Below are 20,635 nucleotides of genomic sequence, written 5' to 3'. Positions count from 1 at the left end.
AGTTGAGCAAGATTCTAGATGCCCTCAATAAGCTAAACAAAGGAAAAAGAATAAAAAAACATACAAGCCAATAAGGCCCCCATCATAAGAAGTGGTCGACCTTTTGTATCCTCCAAGTTTTGGTCCACAACAAGCCCAGCCCACACAAGATATTCTACCATAATAGTTCACATATCTTGTATACCCTAAAATACCATCAGCTTCGAATCTAAGACATTACCATAGCAATGTAAATCCTGTCTTTACTGAAAAGATAGTAGAACCGATTCAAGTTCCTGATCTAGATGACTTGAAAGAGAAAAAGAAAAAAAAAGCAAAAGTGGTGGAGTCTTAGGAAGATTCAAATATTAGTATGCTTGAACAAAGATTAGGGGCCATAGAAGGGATTGGATTTTATGGTTCTGTTGATACTACTAGGCTGTGCTTAGTCCTAGATGTAGTCATTCCATCAAAATTTAAAGTACCAAAATTTGAGAAATATGATGTTACGAAGTGCCCAAAAACCTATATCACTATGTACTGTTGAAAAATGACTGTCCATGCCCATAATGAAAAACTATTAATGCACGTTTTTCAAGATAATTTTATAAGCTCTACTGCCAACTGGTATGTCTAGCTGGACAGAACCCACATTCGTTCTTGGAGTGATATGGCTCATAATTTCATTAGTCAATATCGACATATTATGAATCTGGCTCCTGACCGTTTGTCTTTACAGAACCTGAAAAAAAAAGGTAAATGAGTCTTTTAAAGAATATGTCCAGAGATTGAGGGATGTAGCTTTTTAAGTACAACCCCCTCTAACTGAGAAAGAGACTATAGTGCTGTTTGGTAGCACTTTGAAATCTCCCTATTATGAAAAGATGATAGAGAATGCAACTAAAAATTTTATTAATATGATAATTTTAAGAGAAATTATTGAGAGCGCTATCAAGAATGATAAGCTAGAAAGAGGTGAAGCATTTATTAAAAAAGCCCCGAAATAGAAACAGACTGAAGCTCAAGCTGTGAGCTTTGATAGGCAACAATTCAGGGGTTATTAATTCTACCCATCACAAGGATACCCTCATATTATCCTGATTAAATAACACATCTCATTATCCATACCAACCCATCCCACGACTATCGTACCCTAAAATATACCAACATTCCTTCAGACCTCAGAATGCCACATACAGTCCCAACATTCAACCTGCTCAAGACCTCAGACCCATCTAGCCAGCCTAATGGGAGGTTTTCGAGAGCAACGAACCATTCGTGAAAAGCTTGTATTTGACCCAATCCCTATTACCTATACAAAGTTATATCGTGAGCTTTACAATAGTCATCTGATTGCTTCTAGTAAATCAGAGCCACTCAAGCCATCTTACCTTAAGTGGTATAATCCTACAACCCATTATGACTATCACTATGGGATCGCTGGTCACTCCATTAAAAATTGTACTACCTTGAAACACAAAGTGAAATGACTAATCAAGGATAGAATGATTAGTTTTGATATAGGAGGGGTAATTGCACCAAATGTTAATGAAAATCCTTTACCTAATCACAATGTGAATGCCTTGAGTAATGAACAGGAGTGCTATAAAAAAAAAGTGACAGATATTAAAACACCTCTTAGTCAGCTGTTTGATATTTTATAAAAAGCTGACATGATACAACCAGTGAGTCTATACAGCTATCATGAAGTATATATAGTAGGCACTAGTTGTAAATATCATAATGAGACAGATGGTCACCCTATCAAAACTTTTGAGCAGTTTCACCAAGAGGTGCAAAAGCTCTTAGATTTATGCCAATTTGAAGTCTATGAAAAGGGAAAAGTTTCAAAAAGTGTTGAAGTATCCATGACAAATAAGCCTGCAAAGCTGTTTCCAAAGTCGATGACGATTCATTATGAGATAAGCCAAAGTTAGTCCTAGATAAACTTATTCTCAAGTCGGTAACTTTTAAAGTTTTGATTTCATTCTCATATAAAGATGATAAAGTTATACCCTAAAAATATGACTATGATACAATAGTTCAAGGGTAAGAAGAGAATGTCTCTAAAGCTGACACCTCCAATATAACTGGTGTATGAGGCATTACTCGAAATGGAAGATGCTACACTCTAAAAATATTAGAGAAGGCTAGAAGAGAAAAAGTTAAGGTAGGAAAAGAATGAAATAACCCTAAAATGGAACCTGAGGAGGATCGTTCGATATCAGTGTCAGAAAAAGAGGCTTGTGAATTCCTAAAGTTGGTAAAACATAGTGAATATTTAGTTGTTGAACAATTGAACAAAATGCTAGCACGAATCTCATTATTATCACTGCTATTGAATTCAAAACCACATCGAAATGCCTTGCTGAAAGTATTAAACCAAGCATATGTGGCACAAAATGTATCTGTTAAATATGTGAACCATTTGGCTAGAAATTTAGTCATGCCAAATTATATTTCATTCAGTGATGATGAGATTCCCCCACAGAGAAGAGGAAGTACCAAGGCTCTGCATATCACAGTCAAATGCAAGAGCCATATCATGGCTAAAGTTCTTATTGATAATGGTTTTGCTATCAATGTCATGCCTATGTCAATTTTGATAAGGCTATCTATCGACTACTCTCATGTGAAAGACAGTCAAATGATAGTATGAGCTTTTGATAGAACCAGAAAGAAAGTCTTAAGAGATATCGAGATGCCCTTGTAAATTAGGTCATGCATTTTTAATGTGAAATTTCAAGTAATAAATATCTCTCCATCTTATAGCTGTCTACTAAAAAGGCCATGGATTCACATGGCAGGGGCTGTTCCTTTTACTCTTCACTAAAAAATTAAGTTCAATATGGAAGGCCAGTTAGTGGTAATGTTTGAGGAGAAAGACATACTAGTGACCCAACCTTCGAATGCCCCATATGTGAAAGCTGTCGAAGAAGTGGGGGAGTGTTCTTATCGATCTTTTGAACTGGTCAACCTGTGGGTGAAGGATTTAAAAATCAACCTTTTTCAAAGATTGTAATGAGCCAAGTCATCCATAAGGGCTGGTATTTATGGGTAGAACTGGGCAAGAACTTGTAAGGAATAAGGGAGTCTCCAACAGTGGTGGACAATAGTGAAAAGCTAGGCCTAAGCTATAAAGTAGTAAAATGGGAAATCAAGATAAGGTTAGTAGGTAAAATAGTAAAACTAATAATTATTCCATACCTGTATGAGACTTTCAGATCTAGAAGATTCATGTACCCAGATACAGAAAAAAGTATGAAAAGAGCTTTTACCCAGTTAACCATCCATGCTATTGAAGATGAAGTGAGGCTTAAGCAAAAAGGATGGGTTTGTCTTTGTCCGTCAGATTATGCGTTAAACAATTGGAATGCCATTGAAATGCCTTTGACTTTTGAAACTAATTCAATGTAATTGAACATCCCAATAGTTATTGCATAAGGCATTGGAGTGATCTTTTTTATTTGGGCCATTTATCTTTTATTATTCTAATAAAGATTAAGAATGATGCATTTTCATTCATTTCTTCTTGTGTTTTCATTATTATCATTTTTCTCAAATACATCTTGTCAACAATCTCATTTCATTCAATTTCAGGTCCTTAAATGAAATGAAGATAATTATGATAGCAATCAAGATGTTAGTTTTGAGAATTCAATTAACACTGATGAACTTAACAATGAAAAAAATTCTGAGGAATATGTTATGCCTTCAGACCTAATGAGATTGATTGAATAAGAAAATAAGCCAATTGAGCCTTATCAGGAGATAGTTGACTTAGTGAATCTGAAAGATGTCAGAATTGGCATTTCACATTCATTAGGAGATAGACAACATTTGGCATATCTATTTCAAGAATTCATAAATGTGTTTGCTTGGCCTTACCAAGATATGCCAGGGCTGAGCACAGAGATAGTAGAGCATAAATTACCCCTAAAGCCAGAATGTAAGCTAGTCTATCAGAAACTGAGGTGAATGAAGCCTGAAATGCTACTAAAGATCAAAGAAGAGGTGAAGAAACAGTTTGATGCAAGTTTTCTACAAGTGGCTAAGTATCCAGAGTGGGTAGCTAATATAGTACCAATTTTTAAGAAAGATGAAAAGGTATGAACGTATGTAGACTATCATGATTTGAATAGGGCTAGCATAAAAGATAACTTTTCTTTGCCTTACATTGACACACTAGTAGATAACATGGCTAGGCATTCAATTTTTTCTCTTTTATAGATAGGTTCTCAAGGTATAATCAGATAAAAATAGCTACAGATGATATGAAAAAAACTACTTTTGTGACTATATGAGGAACCTTTTGTTACAAAATCATGCCTTTTGGATTAAAAATGCTAAGGTAACATACCAAAGGGCCATAACGACACTCTTTCATGACATGATACATAAAGAGATTGAGGTATATGTGGATGATATAATTGTAAAATCTCGTGAAGATGAAGATCATATCACCAACCTTAAAAAGTTATTTGAGAGATTAAGAATATTTTAGCTCAAGTAAACCCAGCCAAGTGCATCTTTGGGTAAAGTCAATGAAGTTATTAGGCTTTGTGATCAGTGAAAGAGGGATTAAAGTCGATCCAGATAAGATACGGGCTATTCAAAATTTATCACCTCTGAGTACACCAAAGAAAGTTTGAAGTTTTTTGAAAAGATTGAATTACATTTCTCGGTTCATCTCTCAGCTCACCTACAAATGTGATCCTATATTTAAGCTTCTCCGTAAGAATAATCTTGGACAATGGAATGAGGAATGCCAAGTGACTTTTGATAAAATTAAGCAATACTTATCAAATCCTTTAGTGTTTGTGCCACTTGTTTCAGAGAAACCCTTAATTCTATATTTAACAATATGTGAGAATTCAATGGGATTGTGCTGGGGCAGCAAGATGAGTCTAACCAAAAGGAGAGAGCTATTTACTATCTGAGTAAAAAGTTTACAGAATATGAATCCAAGTATTTCTCATTGGAGAAAATGTGTTGTGCATTAGCATGCACTACTAAAATACTCAGACAATATATACTCTATCATACCATATGGCTCATAGTAAAATTAGATCCAATTAAATACATTTTTGAGAAGCCTTCTTTATCTGAAAAAATTACTATATGGCAAGTAATGCTCTCGAAATATGATACTATATATGTAAGCCAAAAAGTAATAAAATAAGGTGCTATAACGGAGTTCCTTGCAAATCGTGCTACTAAAGAATATGAACCAATGAGATTGAAATTCCCTGATAAAGATCTAATGACTATTTCCCAACTAAAAAAGGGGAAGCATGAAGAAAAATATTAGAGAATGTATTTTGATGGAGCTGCCAATGCCTTGGGACACGAAATTGGGACGATTTCTATCTCTTCAAAAAAATAATACTATCTTGTAATAGCAAGGTTAAATTTTAATTGCACAAATAACATCACTAAATATAAGGCATGTGTTATGGGTTTACAAGCTGCTATAGATAGAAGAGTGAAAGCATTAAAAGTGTTCGGAGACTCAGCTCTAGTTATATATCAGTTAAAAGGAGAATGGGAGACGAGAGATTCAAAACTCGTTTCATATCATAAGTATATTTTATAGTTGATAAAGTAGTTTGAAGATATCTAGTTTAACCATTTATCTCGAGAAGAGAATCTGATTGTCGATGTCTTGGCTATTCTGGTAGCAATGATTTGAATTAATGACAATACTGACATTCAGTCTATCAGGCTAGATGTTAAGGATATGCCAGCTCATTGCTCCAATGTAGAAGAAGATGAGGATGGGAAGCCCTGGTATTTTGATATCTTACAGTATATTAAAGATCAACAATACCTAGTTTAAACAACAAAAAATGATAACAGGGTCATTCGAAGATTAGTTATAAGTTTTTTTTCTAGATGAGGATGTTCTGTATAAAAAAAGTCGTGATCAAGTATTACTAAAATGTGTAAGTAAAGTTGAAGTAAAGAAAATCATTGAAGAAGTACATGATGGAATATGTGGGGCATATGTCAGTGGACATATGATGGTGAGATAGATCATAAAAGTATGATACTACTGGTTGATAATAGAGAGTAATTACATTGACTATGCTCGTAAATGTCATAAATGCCAGATATATACTGATAAGATCTATGCTTCACCATCTGTTTTACATGTTTTGGTACCACTTTGGCCATTTTCAATGTGAGGCATGGATGTCATTGGTCCTATCACCCTAAAGGCTTCTAATAGGTATAGGTTTATTTTTATGATGATAGATTACTTCACAAAATGGGTGAAAGCAGCATCATATGTAAATGTAACACGATATGTAGTTTGCAAGTTTATAAAGAAAGAGATCATCTGTAGATATGAACTTTTGGAGAGAATTATTTTAGATAATGCCAAGAATCTAAATAGTAAAATGATGCAAGAAATATGTGCGTAATACAAAATCAAGCATCATAACTTGGTACCCTATCGTCCGAAAATGAATAGGGCAGTTAAGACAGCTAACAAGAAATCAAAAGAATTCTTGAGAAGATAACTGAGACTTATAAAGATTGACATGAGAAGTTACCATTTGTACTGCATGCATATCGAATGTCAATGCACACGTTTACTGGGTTAACCCTTTTTTTTTTTTGTTTATGGGATGAAAGCTATACTACCAGTAGAAGTGAAGATTTCATCCTTAAAGGTTCTAAAAGAAGTTCAATTAGAAGAAGTTGAATGAATTCGAGAATGCTATGAACAATTAAATTTCATAGAAGAAAAGAGATTGATTGCATTGTGCCATAGTCAACTATATCAAAGAAGAATGATGAGGGCTCATAATAAAAAAGTTTGACCCTATTGCTTTCGAGAAGGAGAGTTGATCTTGAAGAGAATCCTCTTAACCCAGCACGATAATAGAAGAAAATGGACTTCGAATTGAGAATGGCCGTATGTGGTAAAATGGGCTTTCTCGGGTGAAGCACTGATACTGACTGAGATTGATGGAAATGATTTATCTCATCTTATAAATTCTAATGCTGTGAAGAAGTACTATGCTTAAAAAAGAAAGAGAAAAATAAAATGAAAAAAATGGAAAAAAAAGAAATGAAAAGAAAAAAAAAGTGATTGAAAAAAGAGAACTCAAGGTGAAAACCCTAAAAGGGCAGTTTGAGTCATAGAGGGTTTATCTAAGTTGAAAACCTGAAAAGACAACTTAGATAAGGAGAATACAGCATCAAATTTAAAAATCCATTGGCATGGAGGCTAGCAAATTCGGAAGAGCTCTAAGTTGTTAAATATATCAGATGGTTAGGTTTTCAAAAGAACCTTAAGATGTGTTATCATGATTGTCCGATTGTTCATTTTTGGGCATTGTCTCCCTATACTTATCCTTGTAATTCTTTCTTGGCCAAAGTTTGCTAACATTTTTGCTAATAAAAGACATTCTACTTCACTCTTTGTGTGTCTTTTTTGTTGATTGTTTCCTAATCATTCTTATTATTTTCTCATTAATACCTTGCAATGGAAGAAATATGTGAATACATTCTTATTTTTTGATATTGAAATAATGATTGATAAATAAATAATAACATGAAAGATTACTACATTACATTGGAAAGGTCAAGAGTGATAAAGGCAAATTTGATATGTTCAGTTCTTGACAAGGACATTAAATTCGAAAAGAGATTTTCTTACAGAAAGAATGTGAGAACTAAATGAAAGAGATGATTTAGAGTTACACTGGCTTGATCTTAGAAGAATAACGTAACTTGATCTTTGAAGAATCAAGGGTTCGAGGCCCAAGAAAAGAGCTTGAGAAACTTAATTACCACAATTGAATAGGAATTAATTAGCCAACATTTGCATAGCATGCATTGAATTTCACACGCATTGCATAACATATACTACATTCAAGAAAATATAGTGCATAAATTCAAGAAGCAAGGGTATTCCAAAATCCCACATAGAGAAGACAGATGTGAAGACATTTTCAAATTTGAGAAAAAGCTTGTCAGGTAAATTTCTAATCCCTTAAAAAAGACATCTCTCAGTATCATGATTGATTTGTAAGACCTTTGGGCATAATCTCCTAAAATTCCTTCAAATACGATTTTTAACTCCTTTGGATATGATCGTCAAGGAACATTTACTTTTCCAAAGTTGTGGTCCCTCTGTTTAGAGGAGCTTTATTTATTTTTTCAAAGTCATTGAGCCTCTGATTATAAGAGCTTTATTTATTTTTCAAAAGTCGTTGAGCCTCTGTTTAGAGGAGCAGTTATTTTTTCAAAGTCGTTGAGCCTTTGATTAGAGGTGTTTTATTTATTTTTCAAAAGTTATTGAGCCTCTGATTAGAAGAGCTTTATTTATTTTTCAAAAGTTGTTGAGCCTCTATTTAGAGGAGCTTTATTTATTTTTCAAAAGTCTTTGAGCCTCTGATTAGAGGAGCTTTATTTATTTTTCCAAAGTCATTGAGCCTCTGATTATAGGAGCTTTATTTATTTTTCAAAGTCATTGAGCCTCTGTTTAGAGGAACTTTGTTTACTTTTCCAAAGTCGTGGTTGCCTCTGTTTAAAGGAGTAATTTATTTTTCAAAGTTATTAAGCCTCTGATTAGAGGAGCTTTGTTTATATTTTTCAAAGTCGTTGAGCCTCTATTTAGAGGAACTTTGTTTATATTTCTCAAAGTCATTGAGCCACTACTTAGAGGAGCTTTGATCAAAATTTAAAAAAAAAACAAAAAAATAAAAAAGATAAAAAAGGAAAAAAATCCAGTTGAGTCTTGAATGGGTGTCTACGCCTTCACACAATTTATGTTTCACAGAAAATGCATAAAGAGGGGTAGTTGTAGACACTCAATTTGGTCCAGGCCTGGATCAATTGGGCCTAGTCCAAATGAGTAAGCCCATTTGTATTTTTATTTTATTTATTTATTTATAAATATATATTTTTTATTATTATTTATCTATTTATCTTTTTTATTTATCTATTAATATATATGTTTTATTATTTATTAATATATTTTTTATTATTTATCTATTAATTTATATTTTTTATATTTATCTATTACTATTATTTTTATTTATCTATTAATATATTTTTATATCAATGTATATTTATCTTTTTTTGTGTTGGTTTATTCGGTCTTAATTCTATTTTAATTATAATTCTTAGTTCTAGAAGGGAGCTTGGTTGTAAATCAGGGGACTGAAAGAGTTGGGATTAGATTCAAAGATTGAATCCAAATCCCAAAGGGAATTGGGATTGATCAAAAACTCTTTTGATCAATCCCTATAAATAGGTGTTGAAACAAAATCCAATTGACACGAAAAAACACACAGAGAGAAAACAGAAGCTAAAAAAGGTTCTGGTGCATTAGATACAGCTTTAGGAATTTGTAAAATTGTTTTTAGAATTTTTGAAGTTTTTTTTCTAGAAATTTTCTGAAAATTTTTCAGAATTCGACGAAATTTTTTGGTGAACCTTAAATTTTTTGACGAGTTTTTCGGCCAACTTTGACGTTTTCGGTATTATTTTTTAGAATCCGATGAAAATTCAATCGAATTCTGGGTTGTGCTCTTTGGGTAAAGAGAAGAAAGAGAAACAGAAGAAAAGAGAGAGAAGTAGGAAGGCGCATCTGAAGAAAAAACTCATTCTTTGCATTTTATACATGCACAAAATGACGTCGTTTTAGTGTTAGTATGCTACCAAGATTTACGTGTTTTTGTTTGGACTGACTCGACCCGATCGCGACCCGATTCGTTAACCCGCATGCTAGTCGATCCCGAAAGCCAAGCCGAGCCAACGTCCCCAAGCCGCGTCTTCGAGAGCCACCTTTACTGTCTTGAGCTGAGCTGTTTCCCAGCCGAGTCGAGCCGTTCCAAAAGTTTTTTTTCTTATTTATTATTATTATTATTTCTTTTATTATTATTATTATTATTATTATTTATTGATTAGATTAGAATTATTTAGTATTCCTTATTTTATTTTATTTTTATTTTATTTTATTTTATTTTTTGATTTTCTTTAAATAAAATTTCAAAAAATATATATTTTTGAGGAAAAGTTGAAAGTATCAATTTTCCTTGAAAATAAGTTTTCTAAAAAATATTTTCGAGTAAAAGTTGAAAGTATCAATTTTTCTTGTACAAAAGCAATGAGTTTTTGAAAAGAAAATGATTTATATCTAAAGCTGAATCTTTTTTTTTTCCATTTTATTTCTTTTCCTTTTTGTTTCTTGAATTTTTTTTATTGTTAAATAATCTGACGACGGAGCTTTTATAAGTGAAATAGTAGTTTCCTTGCATACTCTTGAGGTGAGGAAATTTTCTCAATTTTCTGCTAAAAGTATTAAAGTCAATTGAAAATAATTTTCAATAATTAATTACTTAGTAAATTTTTAAAGCTTATTAGATAACACAAAATTAAGCTGGTGCCATCTTTCGATGGGCGTTGTGAGGGTACTATAACATTCCTCACACGTAATCGTACTCTCAAATCCTATTTTGGTTAGTAGACCTGAACATATTCTCTTAGGGACCCTTAGGCTTGGTGTTCCTTAAAAGGATAGATTCCATAGGTGACCAATCGCACCTAGATAAAAAAGATTGATGACGACTCCTTAAATCAATGTCTAGCAATAGATCTCCGGATCTAGAGTTATTACAAACATAGCCAACAATTAATCCCCATTAATAGGGTCAGAACATAACCATACTATGAGACAAAACTATAATATATTTTTAGATTACCCAATATATACAAATTCAATATTTATAAATTTTCTCAAAATATAATCTATACAAAGTAATTTCCATAATCATTCCAAAGCAAAATTTTATATTTTGACAAATTATGGATATATAAATATATTATTCAGAAATCATATTCAGAAATCAAAATAATGTCAAACCATATTCCAAACTCATAACAAAGAAATCATAGATACATTTTACATGCTCAACCTAATTTATAAAATAAATGGACAAAACAATATATATTATATATTTCAACTTTAAATATATTAAGACTGATTTTTAGGGACATAGAAATCAAAGGGATATTAAGTCACTTACCTAATACGCTAAACTAAAACTTAAACAGTGAATTACTCAATTATCTTGATATCCTAATAACTCAAGAAATATTCAAAAATTAGAATTTAACCCAAAAACATAAATTTAATGAGGCAAACCTTTCATGGGTTATCCTAAGCAAATTGAGTTATGTAGCAAATCTTTTGATAATTCGAAACTATTTGAAAATATTTTCTTTTAGCATATTAAATAAATTTTATTTTAATATAGCAAAATACCTAGAATGGACTATAAATATGAAATTAAGGATTAAAACATAAAAATCAATAGCAATATAAATTTTTTCAAATATTTAATTTTTAACATTTAATAGTAATCATTTTTTTTTTTTGTAAATCTAAATATAATTTAATAGTCTTTTAACAACACTAATAATATGAAATTAACACAATAAAATTATATTAAAATAAGTAAAAATTCATTAAAAATACTATAACTAAAATTTAAGTAATTTATAACTAAATACATTAAATATTGGCTGAAAATAATTTTTAAAATAATTAAAAACAAGAAATTTTAAATTATGTGATCATTTGGCTTAATTTGAGCCACAAAAACTTGAACATTCTACAGTTCCTAATGACAAAATGAAGCGCAAATTTAAAGTAGGGATGTAATACTACAACATAGAATTTTGTTTTAGCAAAAATAATTTCCAAAAGCCAAAGTTTCGATGGTCAAAACTTGACAAATCATCATAAACAACCTTGATTTTTTGAGTTTTAGATTCATAAAACCTATTTTGGAGCTTCGATTCTTTTAGCCTATAAATCATCTGAACAAACCAATTATACTAATAGAAAGTTCACATTTTGTACTATCAAAAGCACAAAAAGTTCAACCAAATCGGCCACCAGAGTAAAGAGTTTCAATGGGTCAAAGTTGGACATCTGTAATTATCAAAAACGTAAAAATAAAAAATTTAAAACACTAAATTCTCCTACATTGCTTAACTAAATGAAATACTACACATACCATTAGAAAAGTCTTGAAGAGTCATTTCCATTAGTACCTATAATTTCATCAAATTGTCACTAGAAAGTCGTTGAAATGTTTTTGAAGTTGAAAATATATAAAAATATAACTTGGGATTTGTAGAAAATTGTATAAAACAAAAAAATTTCAAGAGTTTTAAGCAAAATTTTATTTTAATCAGTGATTTCTAGAATTGATTTGCGCTATCTCTTCCTCTCTTCTTCTTCTCGAGTATTTCTTAAAATTTTCCTTTTTTTTTCTTTGTCAAAGAAAACTATCAAAAAAAGTTGTCGATAAGGTTTCTTTTATTTTCTTCTTTAGGTTTTTTTTTACTAATGATACTTATTGGCTGGATCATTGATTAGGCTATAATAACTTGGACTTAAGTATTGCTTAATATTCTTTGCACATTCTTTGATTCTTCTTTGATGATAATTTTCTCACTTTTATAAAAAGGCATTGTGGATATGAATATATATGGTATATACTTATATAGATTAATTATTTCAATAATAAAGCGATGAAGAATTAGAAAAAGTATCAATTTAAATATATGTTGATTTTACATGATATAATTATTAGAAAGAATTTAAAATTTTAATTTTAATTTAAATCTTATACACTAGAAATGATTTTTATGTGAAATATAATTATAAATTACTTGTCTCTAATTATATAATTTAAAATCTGAACATATATTAAAAAAGTTAAAAATTTTAAAACTTAGGATCAAGTAACTTGATAATTCAAACAAATTAAGCATACTTAATTTCTTATTATAGACTCTTTTTTTTTTTATTTAGGAGGCCATTCAAGAGTACGAAAAATGATTATAAATATTGAGATTTAAGTTACAGATAAATATCATCTTTTAAGAGTAATTTTATAAATCAACTAATCTGAATTTTGGGTTTCATAAATCCTAGACTAGCTACATAGTTGTTCAATCAACTCCTCTCTACCATGCCTTGGAACTCTCTTATTGTTAGTCTTTTAATTTATTTGTTTTCCTTCTTCTTTCTTTTCCAAATGTAAGAACTAGGGCTTATTTTTTTATGTACAAAACAGGATCTAATGATGAAAGAAATTCATTCACAAGGAACAAACATTGATGACATTGTAGCTGTTCTAAAAACAATTCCAATACATCCCCGAATTATCCAAGCCATTAAATTCGATTCATGCTTTAGGCCAATTTTCTCAGTGTTCGTATATATTTAGTTTTTTTTTTTTTTTCATTCGGTATTTCTTTGATCCAAAGAAGTAGGAGGCTACCAGTCAACAAATCAAAGAATAAGCTTTAGCATTTCCTATACAATCCTTCAATTTTTCATAGACAGAGCTAATAAATGGATTATTCATTTTTTTTTACAAATTTTAAATGGCAAAACTTTACATTAAAACTAATGTCTAGGAAAGACTTTGTCAATATTTGAAGAACAAACGTCAAGTTTTGGAGAATTCCTCGCATGGCATATTTGATATATTTATACTTGTTGTTCACGCTCCTCTCAGAATCTCCTAATATTAGCTAGTGTGCTCAATAAATTAAGAACCACAAGCCAAGTGATAAAACTATGTCTAGGGAGTGAAGAGGAATTCCTGACCAATTTATGCCAAACCAGAGTTGATTGCCTATCCCGGATCCAGTCCCATGTATTTGAAAGTATGAACATGCCAGACTTTGATGCCTGCCAAACAACATCTTCTTCTTTAGTGAAGATCAGACCAGCCAACATCTGGTGCAAATCCTTCGTCTGTAGAGAAGTAGTGAGATATTGAATCCAATCGTTTGTTGAGACAGCGGAAGCCGCGGTTGCGTTCTCAGGGATTGCAGCCTGTGATATTATTCCTCTGTCGGAAGAAGTAATTAAAGGACCATACACTTTATAAGCTCTCTGGCAACATTTCTTAGCTTTAGGAGTTTCCTTCCTGCCAACTACAGTCCTGCCGGTATGTATATTTAATTTTTCTTTCTGGTTTTCTCGCCAGAAAAAAAAATACTCATCTGGCATTATTAGTTTCAGGTGTGGTTTGAAGATTGTATGCGATGCGAACGTGTTCTTCATCGACACAATTTTGAAGCATCATGGCCTGAGGGAATGCTTTTCAGAGATCAATACCAAACCAGGTTTGGTAAATGAAGAAGGCACGCTAAGGATCTTTGCTCACCATGATTTCACTCAATCTACTCATGGATTTCATCATCCCTGCCCTCCAAACATGTGCAAGGTATATCATTTTTAACTTGAAAATCATACTAGTTAATAACAACATGAACCATGCATGCATGCATCAAATATGACTGAATTCTAACAGTAGCAGATGCAAGAAATTTTTTTATGGAGGTGTCCATTTAATATAGTGGATGCTTATTGGGTGTTGGGCATTAACTGACAGTGTGATGTGATTGGATATTAGATAGTGGCAGTGAGTGAAGGATTAAGGAATAAGGAATTAAGAAAGATATGTTCAAAAAGAAAATTTGAAGGTGTCCAAAGAAAACGTTTTTGATTTTCCAACCTTTGGAGGAGTACATGAATACCCGACTATACCATATGCATCCGCCACTGAATTCTAATGTTTAGTAAACGTAATGAATCCAAAGCATGATTAGCTGTAAGATATATAATTTTATGCTATAATTATTTGTAAGTTATCTTCATTTTCTTCCCATCCTATGGACTAATGATTGAATTCTTTCTTAATAGGGTATTGTGATTGGAAGGATCCAAGTCTCTCTCATGCCCGTGGAGGAGAAGAAAACAATAATCTACGTCGGCGATGGGCTTGGCAATTTCTGTCCAAGTTTGAATCTGGGAGATGGGGACTATGTAATGACAACGAAGAATTTCCCAGTTTTGGATTTGATTTGCAAAAACAGGAGGATAGTAAAGGCACAATTATGCGAATGGAGCAATGGAGAGAAGTGTGATAAACCTTAAACCTTGAACCTAATCCCTTTCATAATTAACCCACACCCTTTTACCCCTGATCCGCTGACTAAACTTGATTGATCACACGGTCAATAGTCATCCATCAAACGGTTAATATTGCTTATACCAGAGAAATAATTTACAAGCAGTTGTATTAGATTAGTATGTGTTGAGTAGGAAGCTTGCAGGAAAAAGGGCTTCTTGTGGCCTGCTTAGTGCTTCCTCCTTGCACCTAATAACCCCTTCACGTAATATTCCTTTGGCATAAAAAAATCCATTCTTTGCATATAAATACCCCTCGCCTGTTACGTGACCTATACCAACAAGAAAACATTCAAACAGTTGTTGAGTTTTTCCAATCTTGTTTTGCATTTTGTTTGATTTTCATTCAGAGAGATGGCTGGAATTGTTGTGGTTTTTGATTTTGACAAAACCATCATCGACTGTGATAGTGATAACTGGGTTGTCGATGACTTGGGTTTCACCGACTTGTTCAACCAGCTTCTTTCTACCATGCCCTGGAATTCTCTCATGGTAACCAATATCAAGCCCTCTACAATTTCTGTTTCTGTTGGCTTTACATTTATAAAAAATGAAACTCAGTGTTTGTGGTTTGAAATCACAGGACAGGATGATGAAGGAGCTTCATGCCCAAGGAAAAACCATTGATGACATTGCTGAGGTTCTGAAACGAGCTCCTATCCATCTTAGGATCGTCCCCGCCATTAAATCAGCTCATTCTTTAGGGTACTCCTTTTTTTCTATGCTTCTCCACTTGGTGTTTGACCTGTGACTATAAAAACTACAGTTTGAAGCAATAGAAATTTAAGGTGATCAAATTGGTTTGAATATTTTTTCAGGTGTGAACTCAGGATTGTGAGTGATGCGAACATGTTCTTCATTGAGACAATTCTGGAATATCTTGGATTGAGGGAATATTTCTCAGAGATCAACACCAACCCCGGCTTTGTTGATGAAGAAGGGAGGCTGAGGATCATCCCTTACCATGATTTCACAAAGAGTTCCCATGGCTGCAACCTCTGCCCTCCAAATATGTGCAAGGTATCATATCTTTTCATCAGTAACATGAGATTTAATTTCATTAATATCACAATTGTAAATATTTTAAATCAAGACACCAAACTTTTGTAGGAAGACCTAGATTTTTCATATAAGTGAAAATTTCTAGAAAATTTAATTACTTAATGGCATTCCACGTGTACATAGTCAATTTCATCCAACTAGCTTGGAGGTTTTATTTGTTTCATTATTTTTTAAATCTCCTCATTTTAGAAATGTCAACGTCTTTTCTTGGCCCCACTTATTCTGTTAAAGTAATGGCTCATATAAGGACATAAACGAAACCCAAGATCTTGACATGGGTCAACAATCACATAAATTTAATGAAAATCATGAAATAAGATGTCAACAATTTTAATTTTGGCTTCTGCTTTGTGTAACAGGGGATGATCATCAAAAGGATTCAAGCTTCTTTAGAGGGGAAGAAAAAAATCATCTACGTAGGAGATGGTGCAGGTGATTACTGCCCAAGCTTAAGGCTTGGAGAAGCAGACTATATGATGCCAAGGAAGAATTTTCCTGTCTGGGATTTAATTTGCAGGAATCCTACGCTTATCAAGGCTGAGATTCGTGAATGGAATGATGGTGAAGAGCTCGAGAGTGTTTTGCTGCAAATTATCAACATAATTTTTGTTGAGGAAAACAATGATTAACTCTGCTCAATTTATCTCTGTTGACTGCAAACTGCAAACGATTTCAACATCAAACCAAGCCTTGTCTCAAGTTCTGCCAGTTCCACGGTAGATTAGTTGTTGGACAGATCGACGGTCAATGCTCATCTAATGCGAAGTTGCTCAAAAGGATATTGATTGTTAGGCCAAATGGCCTTTTTTCTCTACTTTTGAAGTAAATGTAAATAAATTTTGCCAATGAAAATATGACTGCGAAGTCTTGCCAATTTAAATTCACCAGTTTAAAGTTATGAAGAAAAAAATTATTTTTCTTTTATTTTATTTTTACAAAAGAAGTCATAGCTTTAGAATGAGAAAAAGTATTGAAATTTAAATCTCAAACTTATTAAATATTATCTTTTAAAAATAATTACTTGCATGAAATAATGGAGATAAGCACCAAATTGAAAGATTATTTCTAGTTTTTTCCATCACTTGAGAATCATTCGCCATTTGTTTTCCACATATACTCAAATTTAGATATATGTTCCAATCATATTTGTTCATATTGGACCAACTATACACTAGGCTTAATAATTTAATTTCATGATTAACATTTCAATATAGAGATTGCTATTTCCATGACCGAGAAGTCACTTAAGTAAGTTCCTATCAATGGAAAAGTTTTAACTCTTTAATTGCAATGTTAAGATTAGTTAAGCTGAGTGGTGGTTGTCAAATTAATAGTATACTATACAAAGGTTGTACCAAAGGTAGATTAACAAATCATAAAAAGTTAACAAAAAAATTTCACATGACTCTTTTTTTTTTTTTAAAGTCACTTGGAATAAAAAAAATAAAAGAGATTAAGAATCAAAATAAAGCATAACTTTAAATATATCTTGATTTTACATGATCTAATTATTAGAAAGAATTTAAAATTATAATTTAAATTTAAATCTTATAAATCAAAATAATTTTTATGTGAAATGTCATTATAAATTACTTGTCTCTGATTATATAACTTAAAATCTAAACATATATGAAAAAAAAGTTAAAATTTTGAAACTTAGGACAAAGTAACTTGACAATTCAAATAAATTAAACATACTTAAGTTTTTATTATAGATTATATATATATATATATATATATATATTATAAAAGAGATTGTAGTTTGAAAACATGAAAAATAGTTAAAAATTTTAAATTTTAAATTTAAATTTATTGAATGTCAGTTAACTTCGTAAATCAATTAACCTAATTCTGAATTTATTATAGGCTATATTTTCCTAGCAAGACACATTATGCTCTTTTTGAAGGAATTTTCCCATTCCCAATATTCCTAACTTTTTGCTATCAAAGCGGTTGGCTAATAAGGATAGCGAACAAAATCAGACTAGTATTCTTTATTTGCAATCGTTTGATCTTTCAACTGTCAGCACATCAATGGGCCAATATCCCACCAAAAATATAACAAATACGCGACGTTGTATTTGACTAAAGAAGACCAACAATAAATATCCCCTCTTTTCCTCTATAGATACCTTTCATTTGTTCAATCAGACACCCACAACTTAGCATATATAATATCCCTTCCATCTCTTTTGTTAGTGATCAATATTTTCATTTTTGTTATGTGTGTGCGTGAACTGTGAATGCTTTGCTTAGTTCATCAAAAAAAATGTCAGCAGACACAGTCGTGATTTTCGATTTCAATAAAACGATTTTCGACTGTGATAGCAATAACTGAGTGTTTGATGAGTTGGGTTCTACAGAGTTGTTAAATCAACCTCCTTACCATGCCTTGGAACTCTCTCATGGTTAGTCTTTTAATTTATTCGTTTTTTTTTCCTTCTTTACCAAATGCAAGAACTAGGGCTTTTTTTTTTTTTTTTTACAAAACAGGATCAGAATGATGAAAGAACTTCATTCACAAGGAACAAAAATTGATGACATTGCCCGAATCATCCAAGCCATTAAATTGGCTCATGCTTTAGGGTATGTATACATATTTTTCTCTTCGAGTATATTTAGTTTTTCTTTCTGGTTTTCTCGCTAGAAAAAAAAAAAAAAAAAAAAAAAAAAAAAAAAAACTCACATTACATTATTAGTTATTTCAGGTGTGATTTGAAGATTATATGCAATGCGAACGTGTTATTCGTTGACACAATTTTGAAGCATCATGGCCTGAGGGAATGCTTTTCAGGTATCAATACCAACCTAGGTGTCGTAGATGAAGAAGGCAGGCTAAGGACCTTGCCTCAGCATGATTTCACTCAATCTACTCATGGATGTCATCATCCTACCCTCCAAACATGTGCAAGGTATATCATTTTTAACTTGAAAATCATACTATTTATTAACAACACGAACCATATGCATGCATGCATCAAATATGACTGATGCATCAAACATCACTGAATTCTAACAGTGGTGGATGTAAGATATTTTTTTATGGAGGTGTCCATTTATTATAGTGGATGTTTACTGGGTGTTGGGTATTAATTGACCGTGAGCTGTGATTAGGCATTGAGTAGTGACAGTGAGTGAAGTATTAAGGAATAAGAAATTAGGAAAGATATGTTCAAAATAAAATTTGAAGGTGTCCAAACAAAACATTTTTTCTTATTTTCCAATATTTGGAGGTGTCCATAAATACGGGACTATACCATGTCATCCAAGTCTCTTTCATGCTCGTGGAGGCTAAGAAAACAACAATATACCCTGGTGATGGGCTTGGCAATTTCTGTTCAAGTTTGAAGCTTGGAGATGGGGACTATGTAATGACAAGGAAGAATTTCCTAGTTAGGGATTTGATTTGCAAAAACAGGAGGCTAGTAAAGGCACAAGTTTGCGAATGGAGCAATGGAGAGGAGTTTAAGCACATGTTGCTCAACCTTATTATTAGCAGGATTCCCATTGATAAAAACTAGAGTACCGGCATTAATACTGCTCAGCAGTCTTCAGTCGATTGAAAACTACAAACAATGGCAGCCCGTGAAGCCTTCTCCCGGGCCCTTTCTGTTCTTCATTCGAAGTAAAAGTTGTAGTTAATATTCAAAATGTTTAGAGTTTTTATATAACCTAGCTAATTTAGCAAGTTTTTCAAGTTTACTCAAAAAATAATAATAATAATAAGAAAAGAAAATTGTAGTTTGGCTTGTCACTAACATTTGAGCATTGCTTAGCATACTTTGCATGCCAATGCTTTCCTAGAATATTAAGTTTTTTTTTAATTAAAATTGTTAGGGATTGAATCTAAAATATTAATAAGTTTAATGAAGGGAACATATACAAATATACAATATACATGTGGGAGGTGTTTATGTAATTTCCTTTTATAAAAAAGTCATAAAAAGGTACTTCAACATCAATTAGAATATAAGTAATTAACATAGTTGATACATTTCAGCAGTTTTTTTACTTTGAATCAAACCCTTTATAACAATTTATTTTATTATTTTTTAGACTTTATCAAGTATATGATACTAATTTATTATAATTCCCTTGTTGTTTTATTTGGCATTTGGCTCATGAGGACTTCGCATGTACCCTTAAAATAATCAAACCATTTGTCAAAAATAAAAGAAAAACATGAAATAAGGAAAATAGAATCACTACAAGAAAATGACGTATTAGCGGTAGTTTTGTAATGGTCATTCACTTACAAACACCGCTAGCTTCTGTGTTTTTATAAAACTTAAGACGTTTATTATTAAAACGTCACTAAATTTTCAAATAGCAGTGTTGTTACTTATAAACGCTACCCAATACTTGATATCAGCAGCGTTTCTCAACTAAAATGCCCTGAATAATCCTGCCTTAAAAATTTCAGCGAATACTAAAGGCATGTTTTTGGCAGACAATGCCTTCAATAATAATCTTTAAAAAAATTGTATGAGATTATTGAAGGCGTTTTCTACAATAAATGCATTTAATAATTGGACAAAAATTTTCACAGGCTTATTGAAGTTGTTTTTGTTA

At 31.8% G+C, this 20,635-nt stretch overlaps 1 protein-coding gene and 2 pseudogenes across 2 annotated transcripts; all 3 read left to right on the top strand.

Annotated features, from left to right (window-relative positions):
* The first annotated feature begins 2,827 nt into the window (after positions 1-2,827).
* Positions 2,828-15,004, top strand: LOC111280578 (inorganic pyrophosphatase 2-like). Its single transcript, XM_089757058.1, has 6 exons — positions 2,828-2,958; positions 3,204-3,312; positions 12,963-13,007; positions 13,092-13,213; positions 14,045-14,255; positions 14,735-15,004. The coding sequence occupies exons 1-6, from the start codon at positions 2,828-2,830 to the stop codon at positions 14,966-14,968; spliced, it is 852 nt and encodes a 283-aa protein (XP_089613184.1). The 3' UTR covers positions 14,969-15,004.
* A 110-nt stretch (positions 15,005-15,114) lies between these two features.
* Positions 15,115-17,061, top strand: LOC111281026 (inorganic pyrophosphatase 2-like; annotated as a pseudogene). The gene is made up of 4 exons (XR_016334960.1): positions 15,115-15,493; positions 15,585-15,706; positions 15,820-16,021; positions 16,423-17,061. The product of XR_016334960.1 is annotated as an inorganic pyrophosphatase 2-like (transcript).
* Positions 17,062-18,159: 1,098 nt separating this feature from the next.
* On the top strand, positions 18,160-19,584 carry LOC111280577 (inorganic pyrophosphatase 2-like; annotated as a pseudogene).
* Positions 19,585-20,635: the final 1,051 nt, after the last annotated feature.

This window comes from Durio zibethinus, chromosome 28 (assembly GCF_047325235.1).
Source record: "Durio zibethinus cultivar Kanyao isolate XHJ-2024 chromosome 28, ASM4732523v1, whole genome shotgun sequence".
In the NCBI taxonomy this organism is placed as follows: domain Eukaryota; kingdom Viridiplantae; phylum Streptophyta; class Magnoliopsida; order Malvales; family Malvaceae; genus Durio; species Durio zibethinus.
The sequence above is the reverse complement of the archived record's forward strand: the minus strand, read 5'-3'. Positions and strand labels throughout refer to the sequence as shown.

Excerpts from the sequence above, each read along its gene's own strand:
- LOC111280578 (XM_089757058.1), top strand. The coding sequence starts at position 2,828 with ATGGAAGGCCAGTTAGTGGTAATGTTTGAGGAGAAAGACATACTAGTG. Across the intron at positions 13,008-13,091 it reads TGCCTTGGAACTCTCTTATT|GATCTAATGATGAAAGAAAT; the intron begins GTTAGTCTTTTA and ends TGTACAAAACAG. Across the intron at positions 13,214-14,044 it reads AAATTCGATTCATGCTTTAG|TTTCAGGTGTGGTTTGAAGA; the intron begins GCCAATTTTCTC and ends TGGCATTATTAG.